The 26480-nt window shown below is 38.8% G+C and overlaps 1 protein-coding gene across 1 annotated transcript in view; it reads left to right on the top strand.

The window, feature by feature from the left end:
• Window positions 1-26480, top strand: part of LOC136144153 (ATP-binding cassette sub-family C member 4-like) — a 156855-nt gene that overhangs the window by 71796 nt on the left and 58579 nt on the right. Inside the window, 2 exon segments of the mRNA XM_065901811.1 lie at window positions 13108-13187; window positions 24741-24891. Of these exon segments, the coding sequence (XP_065757883.1) occupies window positions 13108-13187; window positions 24741-24891 (231 nt within the window).

Below are 26480 nucleotides of genomic sequence, written 5' to 3'. Positions count from 1 at the left end.
TAACCACAAAGGAAAAAGTGCTAGACTTTATTATCCAGATTCTATCTTATTTCCTTTGCTGATGACAGTATGATGAACCAGACACTTCATTCTGAAACATGAATTTCCCCAAGTTGGAAAACAACAGCTAACAAGAAACTACTGCTTGAAAAATCAATTGAGGCTGAAATTTGAAGCAAAGTATTTATAGCAGGAGGGCTTGATTTATTCATTCACTCAGAATATGCTTGAGCGCCTTTTATTCGTGAGACATTTTGCCAGGCACTGGGGTAACAACAGTGAATGAAAAAGGCAAAATCCATGTCCTGTTAATGTCCTTATTCTAATTTGTATGAATAGAAGGGAGGAAAGTAGTTGTTAGCTCCTGGAAGCAATTAATGGAATTTTAAAAGACAGTAGTTATACATGTAAAATAGAAAAGGTTACTCTAAAGGTTCTTGAGACAGAAGGTGTAACTGGGTGTAACTGATACCCACTGGGTCATTGACCCTTTAATGAGTCCTTTGCCTGGAGTCACAAATGTCACTTATAAACCTGGGTTCTGAAGAGCAGATCAGAAATTTTGTCTCTTGATTAAGAAATGGGGAAGGGAGAGCTCTTACTCTAAAAACACCTTTCCCTAAAGGGAGGGGAGAGTAAAGAAATTTTAGGGGGTAAGAAGTCACTGGAAATCTAGAAAAGGGGAAGAGTTTCTAGGAACAGCCGGAGCAGCTGAGGCATGTACCACCTTCCACAGTCCTTTGCACATGGCAGGAATTATGTCCAGTAGAGCACAAAGCCTCCCCTTGGACAGATACCTTAGCATGGGAACGAAGCAAAGGTGCCTCCAGGTCTCATCTGATGGAGGCACACTCCTATAGTCAAATCAGAGGTGACTCAGGACAGTTGACCACTGCATATCTTTTAAAAACATAACTGGAAAACATCTCTGTCAAATACCAGATGTTTTGGAAACAACACAGAGGTAAATCAAGATAAGAGTCCTTTAGCTCTTAGGGTGGGTATAGATAACAAAGGACTATCATATGAAATGTTCAGTTTCTTTCTTGTTACTCAAAGTGTGATCCCTAGACTAGCAACATCAGAATCACTATGGAGTTGTTAGAAATCCAGAATTCTCAGGCACAACCCAGTGCTCTTGAGAATATACATCTTAACCAGATCCCTGAGAGATTCCTATACAGATTAAAGTTTAAAAGCTTTGCTCTTGTGAGAGTTGGGCTATTTCTTATTTAAGTTCACTCAGATCCACAGGAACCCTCTACCAGCTGGTAGTTTCACGCACATATTTACCAACTAAAGATGATTAGAGTGTTGATAGATTCCAAGGTTATCAGAATTAATCTTCCCAACTGTTCTCTCTGATTGACATGTAGCAATGTGGTCACAGAGTGGGTTCCAGGTCTTACAGTCTCTCTTCAGTAAGAGCAACTTTAAAATATTCATTTTTTAGATTTGAGTAATGTTTTTCTGTAAGACTCCATCTGCAAAGAAGTTTTTCCATCTTAAAAAAAAGTTGGAAAGACATTGAGTTTATAGTGTTTTAGTAGTAAATGTCATTTGGGCACCAACACCTGGCATTTTGTATTTTGTTATAGAGTATGTGTGAAATGTGGTCCATGTTTACAAAAGGTGTATAATCTAGATGTGAACTTAGGTCTATTATTTGTTGCTGTTCAGTCAATCAGTCATGTCTGACTCTTTGCGACCCCGTGTACTGCAGAAACCCAGGCTTTTCTGTCCTTCCCCATCTCCCAGAGTTCGCTCAAACTCATGTCCTTTGAGTCAGTGATGCCATCCAACCATCTCATTCTCTGTTGTCCCCTTCTCCCCCTGCCCTCAATCTTTGCAAGCATCTTTTCCAATGAGTCAGCTCTTCCCAGCAGGTGGCCAAAGTATTGGAGCTTCAACTTCAGCATCAGTCCTTCCAATGAATATTCAGAGTTGATTTCCTTTAGGATTGACTGGTTTGATATTCTTGCAGTCCAAGGAATTCTCAAGAGTCTTTTCAGATGCCATAGTTCAAAAGCATCAATTTTTGGTGCTCAATCTTCTTTATGGTCCAATTCTCACAGCTATATATGACTACTGGAAAAACCATAGTTTTACTATATGAACCTTTATTGGCAAAGTAATGTCTCCGCTTTTTAACATACTGTCTAGGTTTGTCATAGCTTTTCTTCCAAGGAGCAAGTGTCTTGTAATTTCATGGCCATAATCACCATCTGCAGACATTTTGGTGCCCAAGAAAAGAAAGTCTCTCACGGTTTCCCCATCTATTTGCATGTAGTGATGGGACTGGATATGATGATCTTAGTTTTCTGAATGCTGAGTTTTAAGCTACCTTTTTCACTAACCCTTTCCACCTTCATCAAGAGGCTTTTTAGTTCCTCTTTGCTTTCTGCAATAAGGGTGGTATCATCTGCATATCTGAGGTTATTGGTATTACTCCTGGCAATCTTGATTCCAGCTTGTGCTTCATCCAGTCTAGCATTTCTCATGATGTATTCTGCATATAATTTAAATAAGCAGGGTGAAAATATGCACTCTTGTCATATTCCTTTCCCAATTTGGAACCAGGCCATTGTTCCATGTCTGGTCCTGACTATTGCATCTTGATCTGCATACAGTTTTCTTAGGAAGCAGGTAAGGTGGTCTGGTAGTCCTGTCTCTTTAAGACTTTTCCACAGTTTGTTGTGATCCACAGAGTCAATGACTTTGGTGTAGTCAATGAATAGATGTTTTTCTGGAGTTCTCTGGCTTTTTCTGTGATCCAACAGATGTTGGCAGTTTGATCTCTGGTTCCTCTGCCTTTTCTAAATCCAGTTTGAACATCTGGAAATTCTTGATTCATGTACGGTTGAAGCCTAGCCTGGAGAATTTTAAGCATTACTTCGCTAGCATGTGAAATGAGTGCAATTGTACAGTAGTTTGACCATCGTTTGGCATTGCCTTTCTTTGGGATTAGAATGAAAACTGACCTTTTCCAGTCCCGGGGCCACTGCTGAGTTTTCCAAATTTGCTTGCATATTGAATGCAGCACTTTCACAGCATCATCTTTTAGGATTTTAAATAGTTCAGCTGGAATCCCATTACTTCCACTAGCTTTGTTTGTAGTAATGCTTCCCAAGATCTACTTGACTTCCCACTCCAGGACATCTGGCTCTAGGTGAGTGATCACACCATCATGATTATCTGGGTCATTAAGATTTTTTTTATGTATTTCTTCTGTGTATTCTTGCCACCTATTCTTAATACCTTCTGCTTCTGTTAGGTTCATATCCTTTCTCTCCTTTATTGTGCCCATCTTTGCAAGACATTTTCCCTTTACACCACTATATAGATTATACTATAATATGTTCTGAGAATATAGCTGGATTCAGGTGGAATCTCGAAGCCCCCTGAAATGGTCCATTGTCAAACAAGGTGTCAGAAAGCCTATGTCTTTATACATGAGAATTGCTTATGTCCTGCGACCATGTGTGGGCTTATTTTAGGCTCTACTTAGTTTAAGGGTCTCCTCAGTCTTTAGCAATAAAAGTAAAAATGGAGGTTGAAGATAGTCTCTAGGCAACAGCAAAATGTATTAGCTGAAAGCACAGTATGATAAAGATAATTTAAAAGCTGGTAAAAAGTTGGGGGTTTGGAATCCATTTTAGGTAACCAAAAGTAACCTCAACAAATATTGCCATGTTTGAAAACAGTTAAACTATTGATGTTCAAGATATTAGATCTCAGTGATCATAGGAAAAGTTGGTTTAAAGCTTAACATTCAGAAAACTAAGATCATGGCATCTGGTCCCATCACTTGATGACAAATACATGGGGAAACAGTGGAAACAGTGGCTGACTTTATTTTTTGGGGCTTCAAAATCACTGCAGATGGTGACTGCAGCCATGAAATTAAAAGACACTTATTCCTTGGAAGGAAAGTTATGACCAACCTAGACAGCATATTAAAAATAAGAGACATTACTTTGCCAACAAAGGTCCATCTAGTCAAGGCTATGGTTTTTCCAGTAGTCATGTATGGATGTGAGAGTTGGAGTATAAAGAAAGCTGAGTGCCAAAGAATTGATGCTTTTGAACTATGGTGTTGGAAAAGACTCTTGAGAGTCCCTTGGCCTGCAAGAAGATCCAACCAGTCCATCCTAAAGGAGATCAGTCCTGGGTTTTCATTGGAAGGACTGATGTTGAAGCTGAAACTCCAATACTTTGGCCACCTGATGAGAAGAGCTGACTCATCTGAAAAGACCCTGATGCTGAGAAAGATTGAGGTCAGGAGGAGAAGGGGATGATAGAGGATGAGATGGTTGTATGGAATCACGGACTCAATGGACATGAGTTTGGGTGAACTCCAGGAGTTGGTGATGGATAGGGAGGCCTGGCATGCTGTGGTTCATGGGGTTGCAAAGAGTTGGACATGACTGAGTGACTGAACTGAACTGCATTGATCATATAATGCTGTACTTATATACTCTGTATCTTTTAAGATGATCCTGTTAATAGCACAGGGAACTATATTCAGTATTCTGTAAATTTTAATTCTGTAAATTAAAATTTCTGCATTTGAAAATTAAATTAAAAGATGACCAAAGTTTCTTGTCCACATGAAAAAAGTTCTACCAAAATGATTAAAATATGTTTTGCTATTTAAAATGTAGTTAGTAATCTGAAAGTTTTACTTTATAGAAATTTATTATGTCCTCAACTAATTTTAGAATGCAAGTCTCTTGTACCTGGGGTGACTTTTCCAGTCCAGAATTTTTGGTTACTAGGAGCTGAATCCACCCAGGTTAGTTCAGAGGAAGTGGGTTTGATGGAAAGGAAATGGGCATCTCATGGAGCTGGAATGATGCTGACTTTCTTGTACCTGGAGCTGGGAGCTGGAGTGCTCATGGGAGCTGAGGCCATTGTCACAGGGCTCATGCATGTTACATGCCCTTTTGCCTCTCACCTTTGCTGAGTGTGGTTGGTTTACTCCTCTTTCCTGCTTCTCTCCTGGCCTTATAGTTCTTTAGAGGGGAAATCAGAATGTCTTTGTGGCTAGTCGGTGCGTTAGGACTTTTTGTCACTTAGCTGTGGCCAGGGCTGTGGAGGGTTCCTGAGAGGGCAGCACAGTTATTCCAAGCCCATCCACTAAAGATAAAGGAGTTCAAGTGAGTGGCAGATTACTGGGAGCTCTGTTTGTCAGTAAGAGTTGTAGGGAGAAGAAAGGGCTAAGGATGAGATCTAGACATAGAGGGTGGGGGCTGAGGACTTTTTTAGGACTTTTTTACTCACCATAAGAGAGAGAGAAGCCCTCCTCCCCCCCACTCCATCAGGATAAGGATATAGTATCAAGGAAGATACGGTGGGTACCTCTCTTTTGTCTCTTCTCACCTCACTACTCCTAAAAAATGATATATATGATTCACCAAAGAAGAAGGTAAATGAGATTATATTGAATGATGAGGTGAGACCTTGGGTAAGAATGTGAGATCAAGAGAAGTTAAAAGTGAGTAAAAAGTTTTCACAATGGGTATTTTGGTATAAGGCAGAGTCTGAGAAGTTGGTTGTGGGTAATTGTGGGTCAACTTCAAAGGCTTCTGTTCAGTTTAGATGTGTTGAGTCTAAGATGTTCTGTAGGACAGCTAAGTGTCCAAGGTAGAGGTCAGAAAAGTAGATACAGCTTGGGATGCATAAGCAACAAGAAATCATTGTAATGAAAGTGAGTGAAGTTTAGCAAGAGAACCAGAAAAAGAATAAATGATCAGTGGCACTATCTTTAGAATAAAATGAGGCAGCAAAGGATATTGCAGGAAGTTGAGCTGAAAAGTGGGGTTTCCATGCCTACTCTGTACTGGTTTCCATGCCTACTCTCTCTACTGGTTTGACAGTAGAGCACCCACCCCATGATGAAATATTGCATCACCCTGAACAAAGTTGGACCTTGTCTCCTCTGTCTCCAGCAACTTGATCTACAGAAGGATTTGATCATTTCTGTTTGCTGCAGAACTCTTACTTCAAATGACATCTCTCTGTAAATGTCCAGGTGGATGTAAGGGACTGTTTGGGAGGGGTGGGACAGTAAGGGAGATGGACTGGGGGTCTGGAGCTAGATGAACTTGGCCTCCACTTCCTCTTCTCCCTCATTCTCCAAGGCATTTCTGTCAAGTCTAATGCTACAAACACAGACTTTGGAAATTACTAGTCTTGGTGACCTTCATGGTCCTTAAAGCTATAAAATCTCATGAGGATAATATGAATAGCACCTTGCAAATGTGCACTACTCCATAATCTAGAAGGTGCCTGCATAAGCATAATCTCTTTTATCATCATGTTGTTTTTTCCTGTGCATGTTATCATCTTCATTTTACAGGTAAGCAATTTGCCTCTCAGCAGAGGTTGGATGAGTTGCCTAAAGGTCTCTTGCTGCTTAGGGCCAGAGAAGGACCAGTACTTGGTGGTTTTTGTCACTGATGGTTTCCTAACTCCTGTTACTTCTCCTGTTTCATGACATTCATTGAGCAGCTCCCATATTGATGACCTATTCTAATAACAAAGACAAAGAAACTATGGAGCTGCCAGGCTTCTACACCTCCTGCTTCTGTCCTTAGGCTAGTCTGAGCTGAACTAGTTTGTGTCAGATGATGCAGGAAGTCCAGTCTGGCCCATCTCCCTTAGTGACTCCTCCATGCACACAGGGGTCGTTTTCAGGCTGGTGATCATATCTAGGCTCCACTGAACACCCTCTCCATTGGACCAGTTTTGTCTCACCCCCTTGCACGGTACCTAAAAGGTACAGGTATATTTTCTTTGCCCCTTTGGAGGGACTCTGTTCTTTCTCAGTAGGCTCTTGGACATGGACCCCACTTCTCACCAGGACAATGGATCTTTTATTATCTTCCCCACCCACCCCTCCACACTCTACTGGACTCAGAGCCTGGTCTTGACCCAGAACTCTTAGCTTCTGACTCTCTGTAGGGCTGTTAAACCAATGGCCTATTCTTATCAAAAGAATTAGGTCCTAGAACCATTAGTGGAGGGACATGTCAAAAAGTTGACGATACTATAGAGGAGATGTAGAGTTCAAAAAATGCATCTTCACCCTCAAGGTCAGGTGTGGCTTGACATGGGGTCTTTTTTCCCCCCTGGTGCCTAAGATCACTTCTGTGATAAAGACTGGGGCTCAAAGAGACACACTACATAGTTGATGAAACTCAAATACATTATGCTAAATGAAAAATGCTGGACCCAGAGACCACATATTTTATAATCCCATTTGTATGTTGTGTCTTGAAAAGGTAAATTTATAGAGGAAGAAAGTAGATTGGTGGTTACCTAAAGCTGAGATGGGGGCATAAAAATGTCTTAAAACTGATTTTTGGTGAGGTTGCATCACTCAGTAAAGTTACTAAAATTCATCATACACTTGGCTTATTTTTGTGAGATATAAAATATATCTCAATAAAAATATACTTTCAGATTTTATGATGTGTAACTATACATGTCATTTTTTTTAAAAAGACCCAGACTAGGCATGGGAACTTCTAACTTTTAAATTATAGCTTGGTTATAAGTCAGTGAGGAGTCCTGGGTGTGGGTCATATGTCAGAATCCTAGAGGTGACTGACTTAAGCTTAGATTGTAGACTCAGTTCTTAAAATATGATCATTTAATAGCGTTGTATATTGAGAAGTTCAGTGTCATCTCTCATGATGTTCTGTGTTGTGGGCAAGATAGGAAATTGTGAACCAGAGCAGTTAGGAAACCCTGATTGGTTCTGGGATACCATGGACTTTGGGATGGGGGTGTACCTTCCTCCCCCCTCCTCTCTACCTACCTCCCTCCATACCTCTTTCCCTCACCCCTTCTCCCTTCCACCCCCTTCTTCCCCTTACCCCTCTTTTCCCCAGTCTTTCTCTTGCTGTCCCCTCCATACTTTACTTTTTATACAAATAATACACAGTTAGTATAGAAAGAAAAGACCATATGGAAAAAAATTAAAATTGAACATAGTACATAATAGACTTGTTTCAGACTTGTTGTTCAGGTTGTTTCCCACTTGTCACTCAACAAATATGCCACATTCAACCCTTTGATGCACTTATTGACTACTAGGGACATGTTACTAGAGATGGAATTTCTGGGTCAGAAGGGCTATTCTCTTAGAGTTGTTTGCACATATCGCTCAGTTGTTTTCCCAGATCTACCTTGCAGTGCACATGGGAGCCATGTGGATTTTCATTATACACGTGTTCCAAATGTGATCTGGCCTCCAGAATTTATCATGATTGTTGGCTTTATGATTGACTATATCGTATGAAAGGTGAGGGAAGTGGTGTTACGAATTACCCTGATGTCTGTGGTATTGCTGTTACTCCTGTGTGTTGTGCTCAGTTGCTAAGTCACGTCCAACTTTTTGTGATGCCATGGACTGTAGCCAAATAGGCTCTTTTGTCTGTGGAATTTTCCAGGCAAGAATACTGGAGTGGGTTGCTGTTTCCTCCTCCAGGGATCATCCTGACTCAGGGACTGAGCCCTCATCTCTTGCACCCCCTGCATCAGCAGGCAGATTCTTTACCACTGCACCACCTTGACACAAGGCATTAACTGAGGCCACCCATGTGAGTCTGGTCAAGAGGCTGCAGTCAAGATAGGACGCTGTTCCTTATGAGGGATCATTGAGACACCAAGGAGCAGATGCAGCAAAGGATATGATTCACTTCCTTCAAGAAATTGAAAGGTTGTCATAACAAAAGAAATTAGATTCACTTTGTATGGTTATAAGGCAGGATAAGTAGCAGATTTTGGATGTTCCAGGAAGGAAAGCTTTGATAAAATGTGAGAAAGCTCCGTCTAACAGAACAGTCTGAAAATGGATTGGGTTCCCCACGTCCACATGATTCCCCCTTCCCTCTACATTCCTGGGGATACTCCAGCAGTGGCTGCATGTCATTGGTTGAAGAGTCATGGCATGTGTGTGAAAGGAGTTCATCATCAGGATTTTATCTGGAAATTTTTGAGAAAACTTTAATACTGTGAGACTGTGAATTTGAAATCACAGCTCTGGTTACAGCAGTCTATCCCAAAGCCCTATGAGATATTCTGTAAACTTTATACATTCTCTTAATGTTTCTTAGTGCAAGGAGGTAACTACTGAACGTTCCAATTTCCTACATTGACTACATTTCACATTTCCTACATTCAGTTCATTGATGAATAAGACTTTAGTTTTTTGATGATCTGTGACATTCTGTTCAGTTTTTATAATCACTGTGTGGGGAAATGGTTTCTCTCTCTCTCTCTCTCTCTCTTTTTTTTTTTTTTTTTGGTTTTCCTTGTATTTTACACTATTTGTCAACCCTGGGTCTCTAAGACCTTAAGATTCCCACATCTGGTGAAAGTGGTAAAGGAGTGGTTGTCATACACTGTTCACCTCTGAGTAGACTTTTCAGCCAGGAAAGCTCTAACATTGCTTTCAACACTCTCTGAGCCAAATCGAGCCTGCAGTGTTTCTGAGTCTGGCTATGTTAAAAAGTTGCATTTTTCCTATCAAAGAAATTACAAGCATTTAAACTATACCTTTAATGTTTATTCATCTGATTTTAATGTTTCTAAAGCAGGACTGGTTAAATAATAATCCAACCTCTTGCCCCTCAAATTGTGGTCTGGGCAATAGCAGAAAGGGCATCACTTGGCAGCTTGGAGGAAATGCTGACTCTCTAGCTCCCCCAGCACTCCTGAATCAGAATTTGCTTTTTAACAAGTGGACCCTCCTCTAGTGCCTGGTGGATTTGCCCAGGTAACATGATACTGCAGAACCATGGCCGTGCTGGGGTCAGAGTCATCTTCTCATGTTGGTGGTTGAGCACCCGTTGAAGCACCTGTCATTGTGACTGGGTTCTTTTACCTGCGTGAGTCCATTTAATCCTGAGAGCCATCAGGTATGCTTAGAGGTTCAGAAAAGTTGTCACATACTGACAAAGATGTCACTAAAAGATAGTTTCTGACATCTGTACTTCCTAAGCCTGAGATAGGAAAATTGAGGGTCAGCCTGTAAAGGTCTGATCTGGCCAAGGGAAAAAGCCTCTAGTGGCTCCAGCTCCTGGCGTGGGCACACCCAGTGCTTCCAATGAGCCAGACACCTTGTGGGGGACAGCAGAGCCAGCTCACCCCAGCAGGAGAAACTCAGTCCCCAGCCCCTGCTCGTTCACTGTCCAGTTAAAGCTTGATATGAGGAACTCTGGAGGAAGTCACCTCTGATAGAGGTTGGGAAGAGCATTTAGTGGTCCCACGTCCCACCTACAGGCTGGTTTCCTGAAGGCTTAATTGCAAATGAAGTTCAGGATCCTAGACAATGTATTTCTCAAGAGTTGCCATCCCAAAATATGCTGTGTATTTGTGTTACTTCAATTTCTTTAAATTTAATCATTAAAAAGACTAGTGTTGTCTGATTAAAAAAAAAAAAAAAAAAGTACAACCTAAGAGTTAAGAGTTATGTTTTATTCAGTAGACAAAACTGAGGACTTAAGCCTGGGACACAGCATCTCAGATAACTCTGAGATACTGCTTTGAATAAGCAAGGTGGGGAACCAACATATATAGGAGTTTTTGCAATAAAGACCAAGTAGTTGGAACATCAAAAGATTAGCATTAATAAAAGAAAAGATGATACCTCAAGTTAGGGAATTTAGTACTTTTTCTGTATATGGGAAGATGCAAGAGTCTAGGCTCACTGAAATAGTTTCTCTGATGTGCACCTCAACTATCTGGGACCAGTGTCCTGTGTATTTTTCATCCTGAGTTTCTTCAGAGTGCACCATTGGACAATGACTGCAGTGTCTGATAACTACAGCGTCCTTTACTTACTGATATGAAAGGTGGCATTTTTAGTTCACACTGGATGTTTATTAGAGGTTAGTCCTCATCTTCCAATCCTGCAGCATTAAGGATATATTGTTTTTGTGGATTCTGAGAAAGGAAATAAAATCGATGATAAGTGACTTTTCCTGGTTAAGTAATATTTCTGTTTCCTGTGTATATATTTCTGGTCTCCTTGGATGCTTATGCTTTAGTCTTGTGTTTGTCACACCTGCTGCATATCTGAAAATAAAGACTTACTACCCCACTAGTAAATTCACAAGTTGGAAATGGCAGAAATCTGCAATTTTCCAAAATGTGAAGCTCTGTGTACCATATTAAGGGGAAAAAAATCACAGAGAGATTATAATTATATTTATTTAAAACAGTATCACTTACCAAAATTAACTTTGGCAACTAAAGGAAATTGTGTAACATTTAGGATGACTATGAACAAATCTAGTGGAGGTGATGGACTGCCAGTTGAGCTATTTCAAATCCTCAAAGATGATGCTGTGAAAGCGCTGCACTTAATATGTCAGCAAATTTGGAAAACTCAGCAATGCCCACAGGACTGGAAAACATCCATTTTCTTTCAAATCCCAAAGAAAGGCAATGTCAAAGAATGCTCAGACTACCACATGATTGCACTCATCTCACGCTAGTAAAGTAATGCTCAAAATTCTCCAAGCCAGACTTCAGCAATATGTGAACCGTGAACTTCCAAATGTTCAAGGTGGTTTTAGAAAAGGCAGAGGAAACAGAGATCAAATTGCCAACATCTGCTTAATCATAGAAAAGGCAAGAGAGTTCCAGAAAAACATCTATTTCTGCTTTATTGACTATGCCAAAGACTTTGACTGTGTGGATCACAATAAACTGTGGAAAATTCTGAAAGTGATGAGAATACCAGACCTCCTGATCTGCTTCTTGAGAAATCTGTATGCAGGTTAGGAAGCAACAGTTAGAACTGGACATGGAACAACAGACTGATTCCAAATAGGAAAATGAGTGTGTCAAGGCTGTACATTGTCACCCTGCTTATTTAACTTATATGCAGAGTACATCATGAGAAGTGTTGGGTTGGATGAAGCACATACTAGAATCAAGATTGCCAGGAGAAATATCAATAACCTCAGATACGCAGATGACACCACCTTTATGGCAGAAACCAAAGAAGAACTAAAGAGTCTCTTGATGAAAGTGAAAAATTAGAGTGAAAAAGTTGGCTTAAAGCTTAACATTCAGAAAACTAAGATCATGACATCTGGTCCCATCACTTCATGGCAAATAGATGGGGAAACAGTGGAAACAGTGACTGACTTTTATATTTTTGGGCTCCAAAATCACTGCATGAAATTTAAAGATGCTGACTCCTTGGAAGGAAAGTTATGACCTACCTAGACAGCATATTAAAAAGCAGAGACATTACTTTGCCAACAAAGGTCCATCTAGTCAAGACTATGGTTTTTCCAGTCATGTATGGATGTGAGAGTTGGACTATAGAGAAAGCTGAGTGCCGAAGAATTGATGCTTTTGAACTGTGGTGTTAGAGAAGACTCTTAAGAGTCCCTTGGACTGCAAGGAGATCCAACCAGTCCATCCTAGAGGAGATCAGTCCTGAGTGTTTACTGGAAGGACTGATATTGAAGCTGAAACTGCAATACTTTGGCCACCTGATGAGAAGAGCTGACTCATTTGAAAAGACCCTGATTCTGGAAAAGATTGAAGGCAGGAGGAGAAGGGGATAACAGAGAAATGAGATGGTTGGATGGCATCACCAACTCAATGGACATGAGTTTGGGTAAACTCCAGGAGTTGGTGATGGACCAGGAGGCCTGGCCGTGCTGTGGTCCATGGGGTCGCAGAGAGTTGGACACGACTAAGCGACTGAACTGAGGATTAACTCAAGTATTTTGCAACTGTTTATTTATAAACTTAGCAACTGGAATGAGTCTTAGATGGGATGGATCTAAAGGGAGTGAATATTCGGAAATCGAATAACCCTTCCCAGTACTGCCACAAGATTTCCCCCCATTTGTTTAAAAATCAGGGCTCAATTTCAGCTCCCCACCCACTGCCATTTGGTGATATTTTTGTTTCTCTTTAGATATCATGTATTTTTTTTTCTCTCTCTCTCTTTGTTTTAACTACTGACATCTGTTTATTTCATATGAATTTGAAATATATTAAATATACATGCCAAAATTTAAAGGGTCTTTTTTGGGGAAATAAATAATTTCTCATATCCTGTTCGTACAGGAAGAATTTTAAATCGTTTCTCCAAAGACATTGGGCATTTGGATGACTTGCTGCCCCTGACGTTTCTTGATTTCATCCAGGTAATGTAACAGTCCCATCAGAGTTCTCACAGGGAAGAGCAGAATGCCTGTTTCTTTGCTCAGGGGCTGAGGGTGGGCCTTTCAGCCTGGAAGCATGTACTATTATCTTCATTAAGAAGCTGCGTTTGTAGAAGAAAGGTGCAGTTCTGATTGGGAGACTGAGTTAAGTGGCTCCGCAGTCACGTCAAGGTTGGTTTGAAGCAGTGACATGCTGGGTAAGTGGTTCTCCCTCTGCCTTCCAGGTGTCTGGTGTGGATTCCCCTTACTGTAAGCACATTTCATAATGTAGAAATAATCACCTCTCATGGAAAGATAGCACAGATGAGCTAAATTATGCATTGTATTTCCACTATGGTCAAATATTTACTGCACCACTATTTTTGATTAAAGCCAGGCATGGTTACTTACGAAGAAAATATTAGTAATAATAAGGTGAAACTATCCTTTAACAAGGGTGATAGGGAGCAGTTCTAAAGATACAAAGCCTTTAAAGGCAAGTAGGTGTAAGTTAATAATTTGAGTATGGGATCAAAGTCATCTCAGAAAATGTCTTTCTTGTTTACATAAGCAGCTTTTCTTTTCATACCTGATTGCTCTGTCTCAAGATGTCTTTAAAAAAAAAAAAAGAAAACCAATAATCCTTCTATCTTCTATCCAGCTTTTGTTTTGTCTGTGAACTTGAGGTTCTAAAGAATGATATTGGGTCATGTCAGCTCTCATCTCCTCATTCAGTTCTGTTGCTCATGTAGGATGTTTTTTCTGTTATTTAATTCTGTCTACCTTTCAGTGATCAGACTGTGGGGACTTTCTTCATTTACAATGGTCTATTTTTGAAATGAAATGCATTTATCAAAAACTACGCTCAGAAATGCAGAAATGAACATCTGACTGCAGACAGTGTAGCCCATGGGCAAAGGTTGCCAATGAGAAATAAATTTACCAATGAGAAAAAAGCTGAGACTCAGAAGACGTTTATTGCAAAAATGTCTGATTTTTTAATGCAAACTTATTTATAAATGTGTCTTGCTGGGTTTATCCATAATTTATCCCCAGAAGCAGTCTCTCCCTAAAAAGTGTCATATTTTCACACTTATTATTAATTATTTTGAAAAGATTTTATGAAAGGTTCTGTTTCTTTGATACTGCAAGCTAGGCCAGGGTTGGGTTTCCACTGTGTGCATAGCACATGGTAGGTTAACCCTCAGACTCAGAATCTGTCCCATTTTTGCATGATGGAAAGAGGGACAGGGATACCTCCGATACAACTGAACGACTGAATTGAATTTCATAGACTAATGAGTGGAAGGAGTATTCCTACTATTTTTGGAAAGGCATGGGGATTTTCAGGAATTGGGCCATTGCCCACTTTGTGATCTTTATGGTTGGCCTTGGAACTATCATGATGCCTGTAGGTGTGTCATTTAGCTTGCAGATGTGTTACAATGAGCATACTCTGAGGCACAAGGTGTAGTGGAATTTGACTCATTCGCTATCTTGGACCTATTTGGTTCTAATCAGTTTATATTGTGTCCTCAGTTCAGTTGTTCAGTCATGTCCAACTTTGCAACCCCAAGGACTGCAGCATGCCAGGCTTCTCTATACATCACCAACTCCCGGAGTTTGCTCAAACTTATGTCCATTGAATCAGACATGTCATCCAATCATCTCATCCTCTGTCGTCCCCTTCTCCTTCCGCCTTCAATCTTCCCCAGCATCAGGGTCTTTTCTAATGAGTCAGTTCTTCACATCAGGTAGCCAAAGTGGTGGAGCTTCAGCTTCAGCATCAATCCTTCCAATAAATATTCAAGGCTGATTTTTTTTTTTTTAGGATTGACTGGTTTGATCTCCTTGCAGTCCAAGGGACTCTCAAGAGTCTTCTCCAACACCACCATTCAAAAGCATCAATTTTTTGTCCCTTAGCTTTCTTTATGGTCCAACTCTCACATCCATACATGGCCACTGGAAAAACTATAGCTTTGCCTAGATGGAACTGGGTCGGCAAAGTAATATCTCTGTTTTTTTAACATGCTGTCTAGGTTGGTCATAGCTTTTCTTCCCAGGAACAAGTGTCTTTTAATTTCATGGCCGCAGTCACCATCTGCAGTGATTTTGCAGCCCAAGAAAATAAAGTCTGTCACTGTTTCCATTGTTTTCCCATCTATTTGCCCTGACGTGATGGGACCAGATGCCATGATCTTTGTTTTTGAATGTTGAGTTTCAAGCCAGTTTTTTCACTCTTCTCTTTCACTTTTATCACGAGGCTCTTTAGTTCCTCTTTGGTTTCTGCCATAAGGGTGGTGTTATCTGCATATCTGAGGTTATTGATATTTCTCCCAGCAATCTTGTTCCCAGCTTGTTCTTCATCCAGCCAGGCATTTCACATGATGTACTCTATATATAAGTTAAATAACCAGGATGACAATATACAGACTTGACATACTCTTTCCCAATTTGGAACCAGTCCTTTGTTCCATGTCCATTTCTAACTGTTGCTTTATACCTATATACAGGTTTCTCAGGAGGCAGGTAATGTGGTCTGGTATTCCCATCTCTTGAAGAATTTTTCACACTTTGTTGTGATCCACACAAAGACTTTGGCGTAATCAATAAAGCAGAAGTAGATGTTTTTCTGGAACGCTCATGCTTTTTCTGTGATCCAGTGGATGTTCGCAATTTGATCTGCCTCGGCCATTTTAAACCCAGCTTTAGCATATGGAAGTTCTCAGTTCAAGTACTGTTGAAGCCTGGCTTGGAGAATTTTGAGCATTACTTTGCTAGAGTGTGAGATGAGTGCATTTGTGTTGTAGTTTGAACATTCTTTGGCATTGCCTTTCTTCGAGATTGGAATGAAAACTGACCTTTTCCAGTCCTGTGGCCACTGCTGAGTTTTCCTAATTTGCTGGTTTATTGAGTGCAGCACTTTCACAGCTTCATCTTTTAAGATATGACATGGTCAACTGGAATTCCATCACCTCCACTAGCTTTGTTCATAGCGATGCTTCCTAAGGCCCAGTTTACTTCGAACTCCAGGATTTCTGGCTCTAGGTGAATGACCACACCATCATGGTTATCTGAGTCATTAAGATCTTTTTTGTATAGTTCTTCCATGTATTCTTGCCACTTTTTCTTAATATCTTCTGCTTCTGTTAGGTCCATACCATTTCTGTCCTCATTGTGCTGATCTTTTCATGAAATATTCCCTTGTTACCTCTTATTTTCTTGAAGAGATCTTGAGTCTTTCCAATTCTTTTGTTTTCCTCTATTTCTCTGCACTGGTCACTGAGGATGGCTTTCTTAACCTCTCTTTGCTATTGGGGTGTGTGAGCTGGGTGGCATTTCCCTCTCTCCCTCCTTCCCTTCAACAAACAAGGATTAGGGTTGAGGCCCTGAGGTACCAGGTGAGTTGTTACAAAGCCCTCCCCTTAGGGGTCTCCTCAGCCACCAAGGGGAGAGTGATATCCAGAGATTGACCACTTGCTGCCTTTGGAATCCCAATTTTGCAAGCACCCTGGAGGAAATTCTGGAAGGCAAACTGGGTGTGAGGCTGGAGGCAGTTAGGGAGCCTGCCCAGGAGGTGGGTGGAGCTCCTAGGAGGTGACCTTTGATCCCAGATGAGAGGGAAAGGCCTCTGGGGTGAGGGAGGAAGGGAAGCTGAGTTCCCAGTTCCACCAGTCTTTTCTCTCTGTCATCAACTGAGAGTAGGGTTGGGAAAGGCCTTGAAGGAAGCTGTTTAGTTTTGTTTAAAAGATGCAGTTAGTGCCAAGTGTGTTTGAAATCATTTTTGATGATATCCTGGTATATTTTATAAACCTTAGAAGATTCTTAATCATTTTATTTTTATTACTTCTAAAGTGTTTATTCCATATACTTTTTCTCATCTAATCCCATCTCATTCCCTTAAATGAAATCTCAGGTAATTTATTTAATATTGGCACCTTGGTTAACAATCATTTGTATCTGAAGAAGTCTGTGTCTATATCTTAATTTTTTTTCCTTAATCTGCTTATCCTTATACAATACTGCAGTCTTAGTTTTTGTACATTTTAGTAAGACCTGTAATCCAATAATTTAAGACCTCTAACTGTACTTTTGTCACAATTGTCTTGATCATTCTGGTTTCTTTACTTTTCTGTGTAAATTTTAGAAGGCTTTTTAATTTTTTTTTTTTTTAATAAAAGCCTGCTGGAAATTTTATGAATATTTTATTTTAGCTGTCGATTACTTGAGTATTCTGAGTCTTACCAGTGTTGAATGTGCAATTGTGAATATGGTTATCTCTCTCTGTTTTTTAAAGTCTTCTTTAGTTTTAGAAATGTTTTGAATTTTTAGTATAATACCAACATCTTGCATTTCATGTTTCAATGTATTCCTGAATAGTTGACTTTTTTCATTATATTATTGGATTGTTTTAATACCATTTTCAACTACTTGTTGATAGTATATAAAAATACAGCTGATTTATTTGTGAATTCAGTTTGCATTTCCTCAAGTTGATTATGGTGTTTTTAAAAATTCTGTAGGATTTTTGTACATATAAAGTCATGTCAACTGTAAATAATGAGTTTTACTTCTTCATTTCCAGTATTTATGATGTCTATTTTCCTTCTTGACTTATGGTTGTGGCTAGAGCTTCAAATACAGCATGGAATAGAAGTGATGAGATGAGACATTCTGTACTTTTAGACAAAATCTTTCACAGTTCTTTCATTAGGAATGATGTTAACTGTATTTTTTTAGGTAGATATCTGTTATCAGGTAAAAGCATTTTCTTTAATTTCTCATTTGCCAGTAATTTTACTTTTTAAAAAAAATCAAGAATAGATGTTGAATTTGGACAAACTTTTTTTTTTTCTTGTCTTCAGATAATCACAGGATTATTCACGTTTACTCTTTTAATGTGAATTATAATGATTGGTATTTGAAGGCTAAACTTACATTCCTGGAATAAACTCCACTTGGTCTTGATATGTCATCTTTATTTAATGTATCACTATATATAATTTCTAAATATTTAGTCAAGAATTTTTGTATCTGTTCTTCATGAAGGATATTGGTCTTTTCTTGAAATATTTTTTCAGCTTTTGGTATCAGAACTATGCAGGCCTCATAAGATATATGGGAAATATTTCCATTTTGTGATGGCTGGTTTTAAGTGTCACCTGGCTGGGCTAATATTATTATTTATTGACTCAAGAAGTAATCTTTCTGTTGCTATATAGGTATTTTGTAGACATAATAGAAGTCCATAATCAATTAATTTTAAGTAAGGATGATTATCCTAAATAGTCTGGGTGGGCACAGTTCAATCAGTTGAAAGGCCTTAAGAGCTAAGGCTTCTCTAAAGAAAAGAGAAATTCTGCCTGTGGACAACAGCATCAACTCCTGCCCAAGACTTCCAGCCTGTCCTTTGTAACAGCTGGCCCTGTGGATTCGGGGTTTGCCCAGCCAAGTTTGATTATGGCATTATTACCTGTTTTATATTGTTATATTCATTTTATTGGTATGTTCTTTGATGTTCCTAAGACATTTTGGTTTGCAGTTTTTTTCTCTTTTGATGTTTGTCTGTTTTTTTGTTTTTTTTTTTTTCTTTTATCATGATAGTAGTATTGGACTCAAATTCCCTTGAAAGAGTTCAGTACAACTTTTTTTGCACAATGTATTTGTGAAGACTTCTGGGCCTAAAAAGTCTTTTCTGTGGGAAATTTCAAAATTATGGGTTCAAATTCTAAATCAGTATGGAATTAATTCAGGTTTCGTGTGTTATTATCTTTGTATGTCACTTTTTAAGACATTTGTCCTTTCCATTAAAAATTTCAAAATTTATCAGCACAAAGTTTATTATATCTTATTTTTATGCCTATGGTATCTCTTTCATTATTCTCTTTTAGTTCATGTTAATGATAATTTCTCTCTCTTTTCTTTTTCTTTTTTTGACATTTCATAGTGCTTTCAAGAACCATGTTGTGTGTGTTGATTTTTCTGCTTAGAAGATAGTTTTCTATTTTATTCATGTCTATTTTTTTCTTATTTCCATTCTTCTACATACTTTAATTTAATATACTATTTTCAGAAAAATTTTAAGATGGATCTAGTTGAGAGATTGCAATTGATATATATAAGCTACTATAAGATAGAAAACTAATAAAGATCTATCATATAGTGTCATTTTTTTCCTCTCTGCATCGCAAGGAAATCTTACCTTGTTTTCTTGCCAAGAAGTGAGTCTTGCTTTGTTTATTTCACTTAAGTTATATATTTTACAATATCAGTAAGAATTTCAGTCAATCTGGTTGATTTATAATTACCACAGCTTAAAACAGGAATTTTAAGAAGAGTCTAACACAGAATTAAAAGCTCAGAAATTCTTTTGAAGTATTAGCAATCTTAGTGATCCTAATTTTATTTTTTATTACTGTAAACAGATAATAAAAATACAGTCTACTGATTAAGTGATTAAATATATATTTCACATTGGGTTTAATGTAAGCATGATAGCAAGCAAGAAAGAATTCAGATAAGAATGGAGGGAGCCAAAAGTATGGATGGCATATTTATTTGCATAAAATAAAAAGGATACATTTTTAGTGATATTTGTAGAAAACATGTTCTTTGGCACAAGCTTCACAGAGACTAGCAGGAACAAAATCCCTTGGAATTAAGTTTAAACTAAGGTGTAGGTAGATACTTAGGAACTGCTAAAGGACTGTTGGGACTTCCCTGGTGACTCATATGCCAAAGAGTCTGCATACAGTGCGGGAGACCTGGGTTCGATCCCTGGGTCAGGAGGATCCCCTGGAGAAGGAAATGGCAACTCACTCCAGTATTCTTGCCTGGAAAATCCCATGGATGGAGGAGCCTGGCGGGCTACAGTCCATGGGGTCACAAAGAGTCAGACACGACTGAGTGACTTCACTTTCTTTTCTTTCTTTCAAAGGACTGTAAGCAGTTTGGAAGTTAATGCCAAGAAGATAAACAGGGCTTTGTATTTCAAACTGTGCTTGTGAAAGGAGGATGTTAAAATCTGCAGCATTAGAATACAGTGTTAATTCTATAGGAAGAGACTTTGTGGTGAAATTTTAATGGTTTTTACACCATCCAAATGCAGCTGTTAAGTATTTAAACTACTCAGCCTCATTTTGTGTCTTTAGAGTTTAAGTATTTACTGAAATTACATTGGAGTTTTCTTCTCAAGTTATTTTGCTTTCTGGGATTAGAACTTTCTTATGAAAGTTTATTTTTTTATTTACAGAATAGTTCTTAAATTGACACATTAGTGTGTTCTATTAGGGAGCCCTTTTAAGACCTCTTATTCATCAGTCTATGAGCTGAGTATGTTGTTATTCACTGGTTAGCTGAGATTCTAGGACTGGTTTCATCATGGGAATAACCAGATATGACCCCAAGAAACCCTACAAAATTAGAAAATGTAGACAGGAGTGTATCTATATGTTAATTTTAAATGTGAATTTTATCTATTTTATCACTATATGGGATACAGTATCAGGCAGAAATTAAAAGAACAGGGTTGGGGTCAAAATGAATGAATTACCTGATGGGCAAGTCAGTAAACCTCTTTGAGCATGAATTTCCTGCTTTGTAAATGGAGACAATCATTCCTTCTACTCAGATTTTTTTTCTTTTCTTTTTTTTTTTTATTAGTTGGAGGCTAATTACTTCACAACATTTCAGTGGGTTTTGTCATACATTGAAATAAATCAGCCATATTTAATGGAATGAAACTAAATAAAGCCTGTGAAATACTTGAGATGAGGGACACATGGCAAGCCTAGTGAAATGTTATCTGTTTTTGGTCTTTAGGAGGTGGGGTAACCACCATTTCTTTTGGTTAGCTAGATCTTGAGAATTGTGAAATTTCTTCTTTATTATGAGAAAATTTGCCATGGGCACTAGCAATAAAGCACTGTCTTGTTTTTCAAATATTTTGATTGGACAGGTTTTTAACAAAACCATAAACATTTTTCACAAGCATTATTTTCTTTTCCTTTACTGCTTTTGTATATACTTCATTTACAATTCATCTAGATGCCAGTGGGTTGTCAGAAAAAGCTACTCACAGGACAGCATCCTTTTTGAGGATGAAAGGTGCTCTTTAGGCTTCTTTCCATAGGTGACAGGTCCTCTGTCTTAGACAGTCTGACATCCTAACCTCTGTCTTAGTCATCCTGATGTCCTAACCTTTCTTGCACCAAGAATGCCAACCTGGAGTGGACACAATTGAATTCCTGGGGTCACTAGTGTACACAATCTAGCTTTTGTACTTCCATTGGTATGAATATACCAGTTCATAGTACATGAAATAGAAAATGTTAAATTGATTTTCTCTTTGGACAGTACTGAAGAATCTGATTTGATTTTTTTTGGTTCAAATGTCCACCACTTTTTCACTTAGTCTCCCAGAAACACTCATCAGTTGATAACAGTAAGTCCTCACCAAACAAAAGCAAAGCTTGAAACAGAAAGATATGGAATGAGAAAAGAAAAATCTCAAAAAATGTTGACTTGCTTCCGTATCCCTAAGATGATCAATCTTTGGAAAGTCTAGAGTTGAGAGGAAAATACAGAGAGGATAGAAATTGTAATTGGCATGAGGTTTATTGGTCTAGTTTTAAAAAGTGCATCTTCAAATAAAATAGACCTTAGATACAGATTTCACCATGATCAGAGAAAAACCACAATCACTTTGGTACATGTTGCATCATCACCACATCCAAAAAAATAGCACCTGCTCTGATATATCCTTGAGTAGGACTAAGCTATTCCAGTGTTGAGAATGAGTGGCCTCTTAGGATCTAATGTCATGAGATTTTAAGATTCTTTGTACCCATAAATCTACTGGTACACCATCCATGCTCCTGGCTCTGGCATTCAGAGCACACTGAAGGGTGGTAGTAATGCAGTTAGAGTGTCTATTTGTTATGCATGAACTGGTAAGTCCTCTTATGAATTGTCTCATTTAATTTCCACCACCACTGTTTTTGTTATATCCTAGTTTTTACTGAGATTGACAGTAGGTGTAGAGTTTTACCCTCCCTGTTAATATTCAAGAAGGCTTACTTTAAACTGTATCTCAGCACAATACTAGGCTAATGAATTTCCACTCTAGGTATAGATTATCATTCTCTGCAAACTTAAGAATTATTCTCAATTGTGAAAAGTCACCATGTACTCTCAAATGAAAGATTTAATCCAAGAATGTTCTTTCATTTATTCATATGGCTTCATGGACTTCAGATAGAATTCCCAAATGGTACACTCCAAACGGGTTATAAACATATCAACATACTGATTTCCCTTTTATCTTGGGGCATCAAGACTTGGGTCTCTTGCTTCTGGCTCAACATGTTTCTTGCTATAGACACATCACTGTCTCTGTGCTCTGGGCTGGTGAGCATGGGATGCAGGTGCTGAGAGGACTCAGAACAACCGATGTGAACCCAGACAAGCATCTCAGCTTTCCCAGCCCACCTCCATTTTGGTTGACTTTCCATCACCTGTGTTTGCTATCTTCAGATTATTCATGCCACTGGTTCTGTTTGTTAAACCAGCCTATGAAATTCTGTCTTCAGTGTCTTCTTCAAATCCTAAAAAAAAAAAAAAAAAAAAAAAAAAATTCACATTGAAAGGTTGTTGCTGAACGATAAGACGCCGGGATTCTTGGCCTCCGGAGGAGATGAATTCAATCCGGGGCCAGACACGAGGCTGGATTGCTCAGAGCTTTTGTGTAATAAAGTATAAAGGAGATAGAGAAAGCTTCTGACATAGGCATCAGAAGGGGGCAAAAGAGTACCCCCCTCCTAGTCTTTAGCTGTATGTTATATAGTCACTCACAGTCTGTTAATGAAAAGAAAGGAATGTCATAAAATTTAGAATGGCACCAGATAATTCATCCCTGGCCATAAAACGATTGACTTGAATCGTGTAGAAGGACAGAATACCAACAAATAGTTTCGTTTACATAGATTAGGGGAACAATACCTGAGTAAGTAAGTTAGACCTTCTGGTGGAACCAACTTGAAGATAGAGTCTGGGGTACATTAACATAGCTTAAGACAACATTTCCATAAGAAAAAGAAATGTATTGGTTAACTCAAGGTTTGAGAGTAGTTAGCTTTAGGTGAAACCAGGTATCATGGCAACACAGCACTTTAAGAGAAACCTCCTTTTAAATTTGTATAGAGAAGGAAAAACATATTGCTGGTTTGTTTCTTCTTGCGGCTTAAGAGAGATAAAAATGTCTGGCACTTGCAGCCTCTTTCCTCCGTTTGGACACCCCTTGGCCTTCCTGCCTGTTACCCTCTCAACATGTTCTTCTCTGTGTTTCCCCAGCACTCCATGGTTTGGGTGGATCCCCATAGATTTATATCCATCTGATATTGTAAACTTCAGAGGCTTTGGCCCAGACTATGTGAATCTGCACATCCCCACCACTCCGACCCACTTTTCACAGCGGGCAGATACTGTGTTGATTGCATTCCTATTATCTGAAGTTATATACCATGATTATCATACTTCCCAGATAAAGATGGTTACCAGCATCAGCATCATCCAGTGACTTTAGTTTCTATTCTACTTGCTGTGCTTTTAGAACCAGATCATTTCCCAAAATGAAATCACCTCATGAAATGAGGTGATGATTAAGTGAAGGTGCATGGAACTCTTAGCACAGTGCCTTACATACAGTAACTACCTGGTTAATGGCATCTGCTGTTATTATAATCAACCTCTGAAATGGACATTTTACATACTTATTATCATAATGGTAAGAAGTTCGCTATATGTTATGTTGAAGGCAAGTTTAAATCTGTCATAATGGCTCATAAGCTGGGCTCTCCAGCTCCTTGGATCATGCTTTGCAGTCTCCATCAAGTTGCTTGTTCTCTCCCTGTGCCTCGTGTATCTCCATCTGTAGAATGAGATAATACTATTACTCAGTATGGCTAATATGAGGGGTAATGAATTAGCACCGGTGCAGTTTTAAATATTTGGCCCTATACACTGTGCACTCATTAAATGTTAACTATGCATAGAAAACCTAGAAAGAGGAATTCTCACTTTCAAAGGTTATTTTAACTTTTGCCTACATTTCTGGACCCCGAATTTATAATTAACCACTTCTGTATCCCTACATGAACAGCAGAGGTGTCAGGATTCCTCACCTGTGAAACCTGCTCACTCATCTCTCCAGTAACACCTACTGACCCCTGATAGTTTGGGATTCAACTCCTACCCTCTGGGCTCCAAATATTCTCTCTGTTAAAAGTAGTAATGCCTGCCTCATAGGGCTACTGAATGTATCAAAATAGCTAATTCCTAGAAAGTTATCAATGTATTTGACACACTGATAATATATACACAATAAATATCATGAGGACTATCTATAATTTTATTTCTTTGGATGGAAAAGCAATTGTTTACAATTCCAACACATCTTTTGAGGAAAGGAGTTTAATTCTAACAGAACAACACATTAACATTTACCTTTGAAAAGTATACTTGATAAGGAGTCCTCTGTATCTATTTTTGCTGTTTCAGACATTTCTTCTTGTGATTGGTGTGGTGATTGTGATGGTGGCAGTGATTCCTTGGATTGCGATACCTGTGATTCCCCTTGGCATCATTTTCTTTGTTCTTCGGAGATATTTCTTAGAGACGTCACGAGACGTTAGATACCTGGAATGTACAAGTGAGTACTGGGGCTCTCAGGTTGGGATGGCAACACAGGCTGGCTTCCATTTATGCTGTAAGTAACCACACCTTGAAGTCCTGCAGACTCTGTCTTCTGGCATTTCTCTCCAAGATAATATGACTCAGTGTGGCCCTTAAGGCACTTGGAGCTGGTGGTGGTCAGCTGTAGCTTTGCATTTCAGCAGAAGGAGGATGAATTGAGCCCCATGAGGACAGAGGCCATTCTGTCTTGTTTATGACACACTTCCTAGCAAAGGAGCCTCTAAAAAAATATTTTCTAAAAGATAAAGTACTTTATCCGGTGGAACTCATGTAGAAGGAAAATAGGAGATTTTTCTTCTGAAATTACCAGAAATGACAAGGGAAGGAAAAGATTAGGAAAATGAAGGAGAGAGATATCGGGAACTGTATGTCAGAGGTGATATATTTGAAAAGTATATCATTTTACATATTCAAAGATGGCAATTAAACTGCAGTTGTTAAATGCTTTGAAAAGATAAGTCCTGTTATTTTCAGGTTTGCTCTTTATCATTTAGGGTAATGCCACACTGTTTGTGGTTCTGCCTCCCTGAGGCTGTTCATATATTAACAACTGAAAATAATTCCCTTAGGAGGGAATGGGAGAGGGAAGAACCATTCAGTCAGCATTTTGTCTGTTAGTCCATTCAACTTCCTAGTTTCAGAATAATGGAGAACATATTTTATGATTAAGTATTCTATTCTGCAGGTAATCAGAGAGGATGAAATAATTCAGAGCTTATCTCACTATTGATGCACAAACATACTTAATCAATATTTAATCAAAATTAAGACAAAAAATCACAAGGAAAGTAGAATCGTTGCATATTTCTTTTTTTTTAAGTATAGCAACAATATCTAAAAAGCAAGGAAGGAAGATGTTTGTATCAGAAACCACAACCATGGATAGTTATTACAAATTAATACCAACTTTAATTTCTAGAAACCAAGCCAAGAATAGAAGCATATTGATCCCATGGTTCTTCATATCTACTAAGTTGAAAAAAATCTAAGTTCATCAAGACGAGGAAGTTTTTTATTGTGGCATTTTCATGTCTTTAATAATAAAAACTTTTAAGAGGTATTTATCCTAAGTGTTTAGATAAGGGATAGAGGGTGGCACTTTTATAAAAGCTGTAGAAAAAGTTTTCACTCATCAAGAGAACCAGTTGACCTTCCATGAAGTCTAGTTTTGTGAGATGATCGGGTGGGTGGGGAGCAGTAGAGTCCAGGTGCGTGGGACGTTCTGCTGATATGACTTGGTAGGATGGTGGGACCTGGGAAGGCAGAAGAGGAAGTGATGAGCTCCATCCAGTCTTCTGTGTAGAGAAGGCTTCAGACTTTATGATTTGAGGCTGTCCATGAAATGGAGTCATTCAATAATTTTGTTGGAAAGCAGGTCTCTGGTACATTCAAAAAAAGGTAGTCCCAGAAGGAACACTTTACAGAGATCTCTGCCTAGGGCAAGAGTCACTTCCCATCCATAGGGGTGTGGGGAGAAGGGCACCTTGTGAGGTTTTTTTTCAAGAAGTAGTTCAGGATTTTCTCAATATTGATCTGCAGGGTCTG

The sequence above is a fragment of the Muntiacus reevesi genome, chromosome 11 (genome assembly GCF_963930625.1).
Source record: "Muntiacus reevesi chromosome 11, mMunRee1.1, whole genome shotgun sequence".
NCBI classification, from domain to species: Eukaryota; Metazoa; Chordata; class Mammalia; order Artiodactyla; family Cervidae; genus Muntiacus; species Muntiacus reevesi.
The sequence above is the reverse complement of the archived record's forward strand: the minus strand, read 5'-3'. Positions and strand labels throughout refer to the sequence as shown.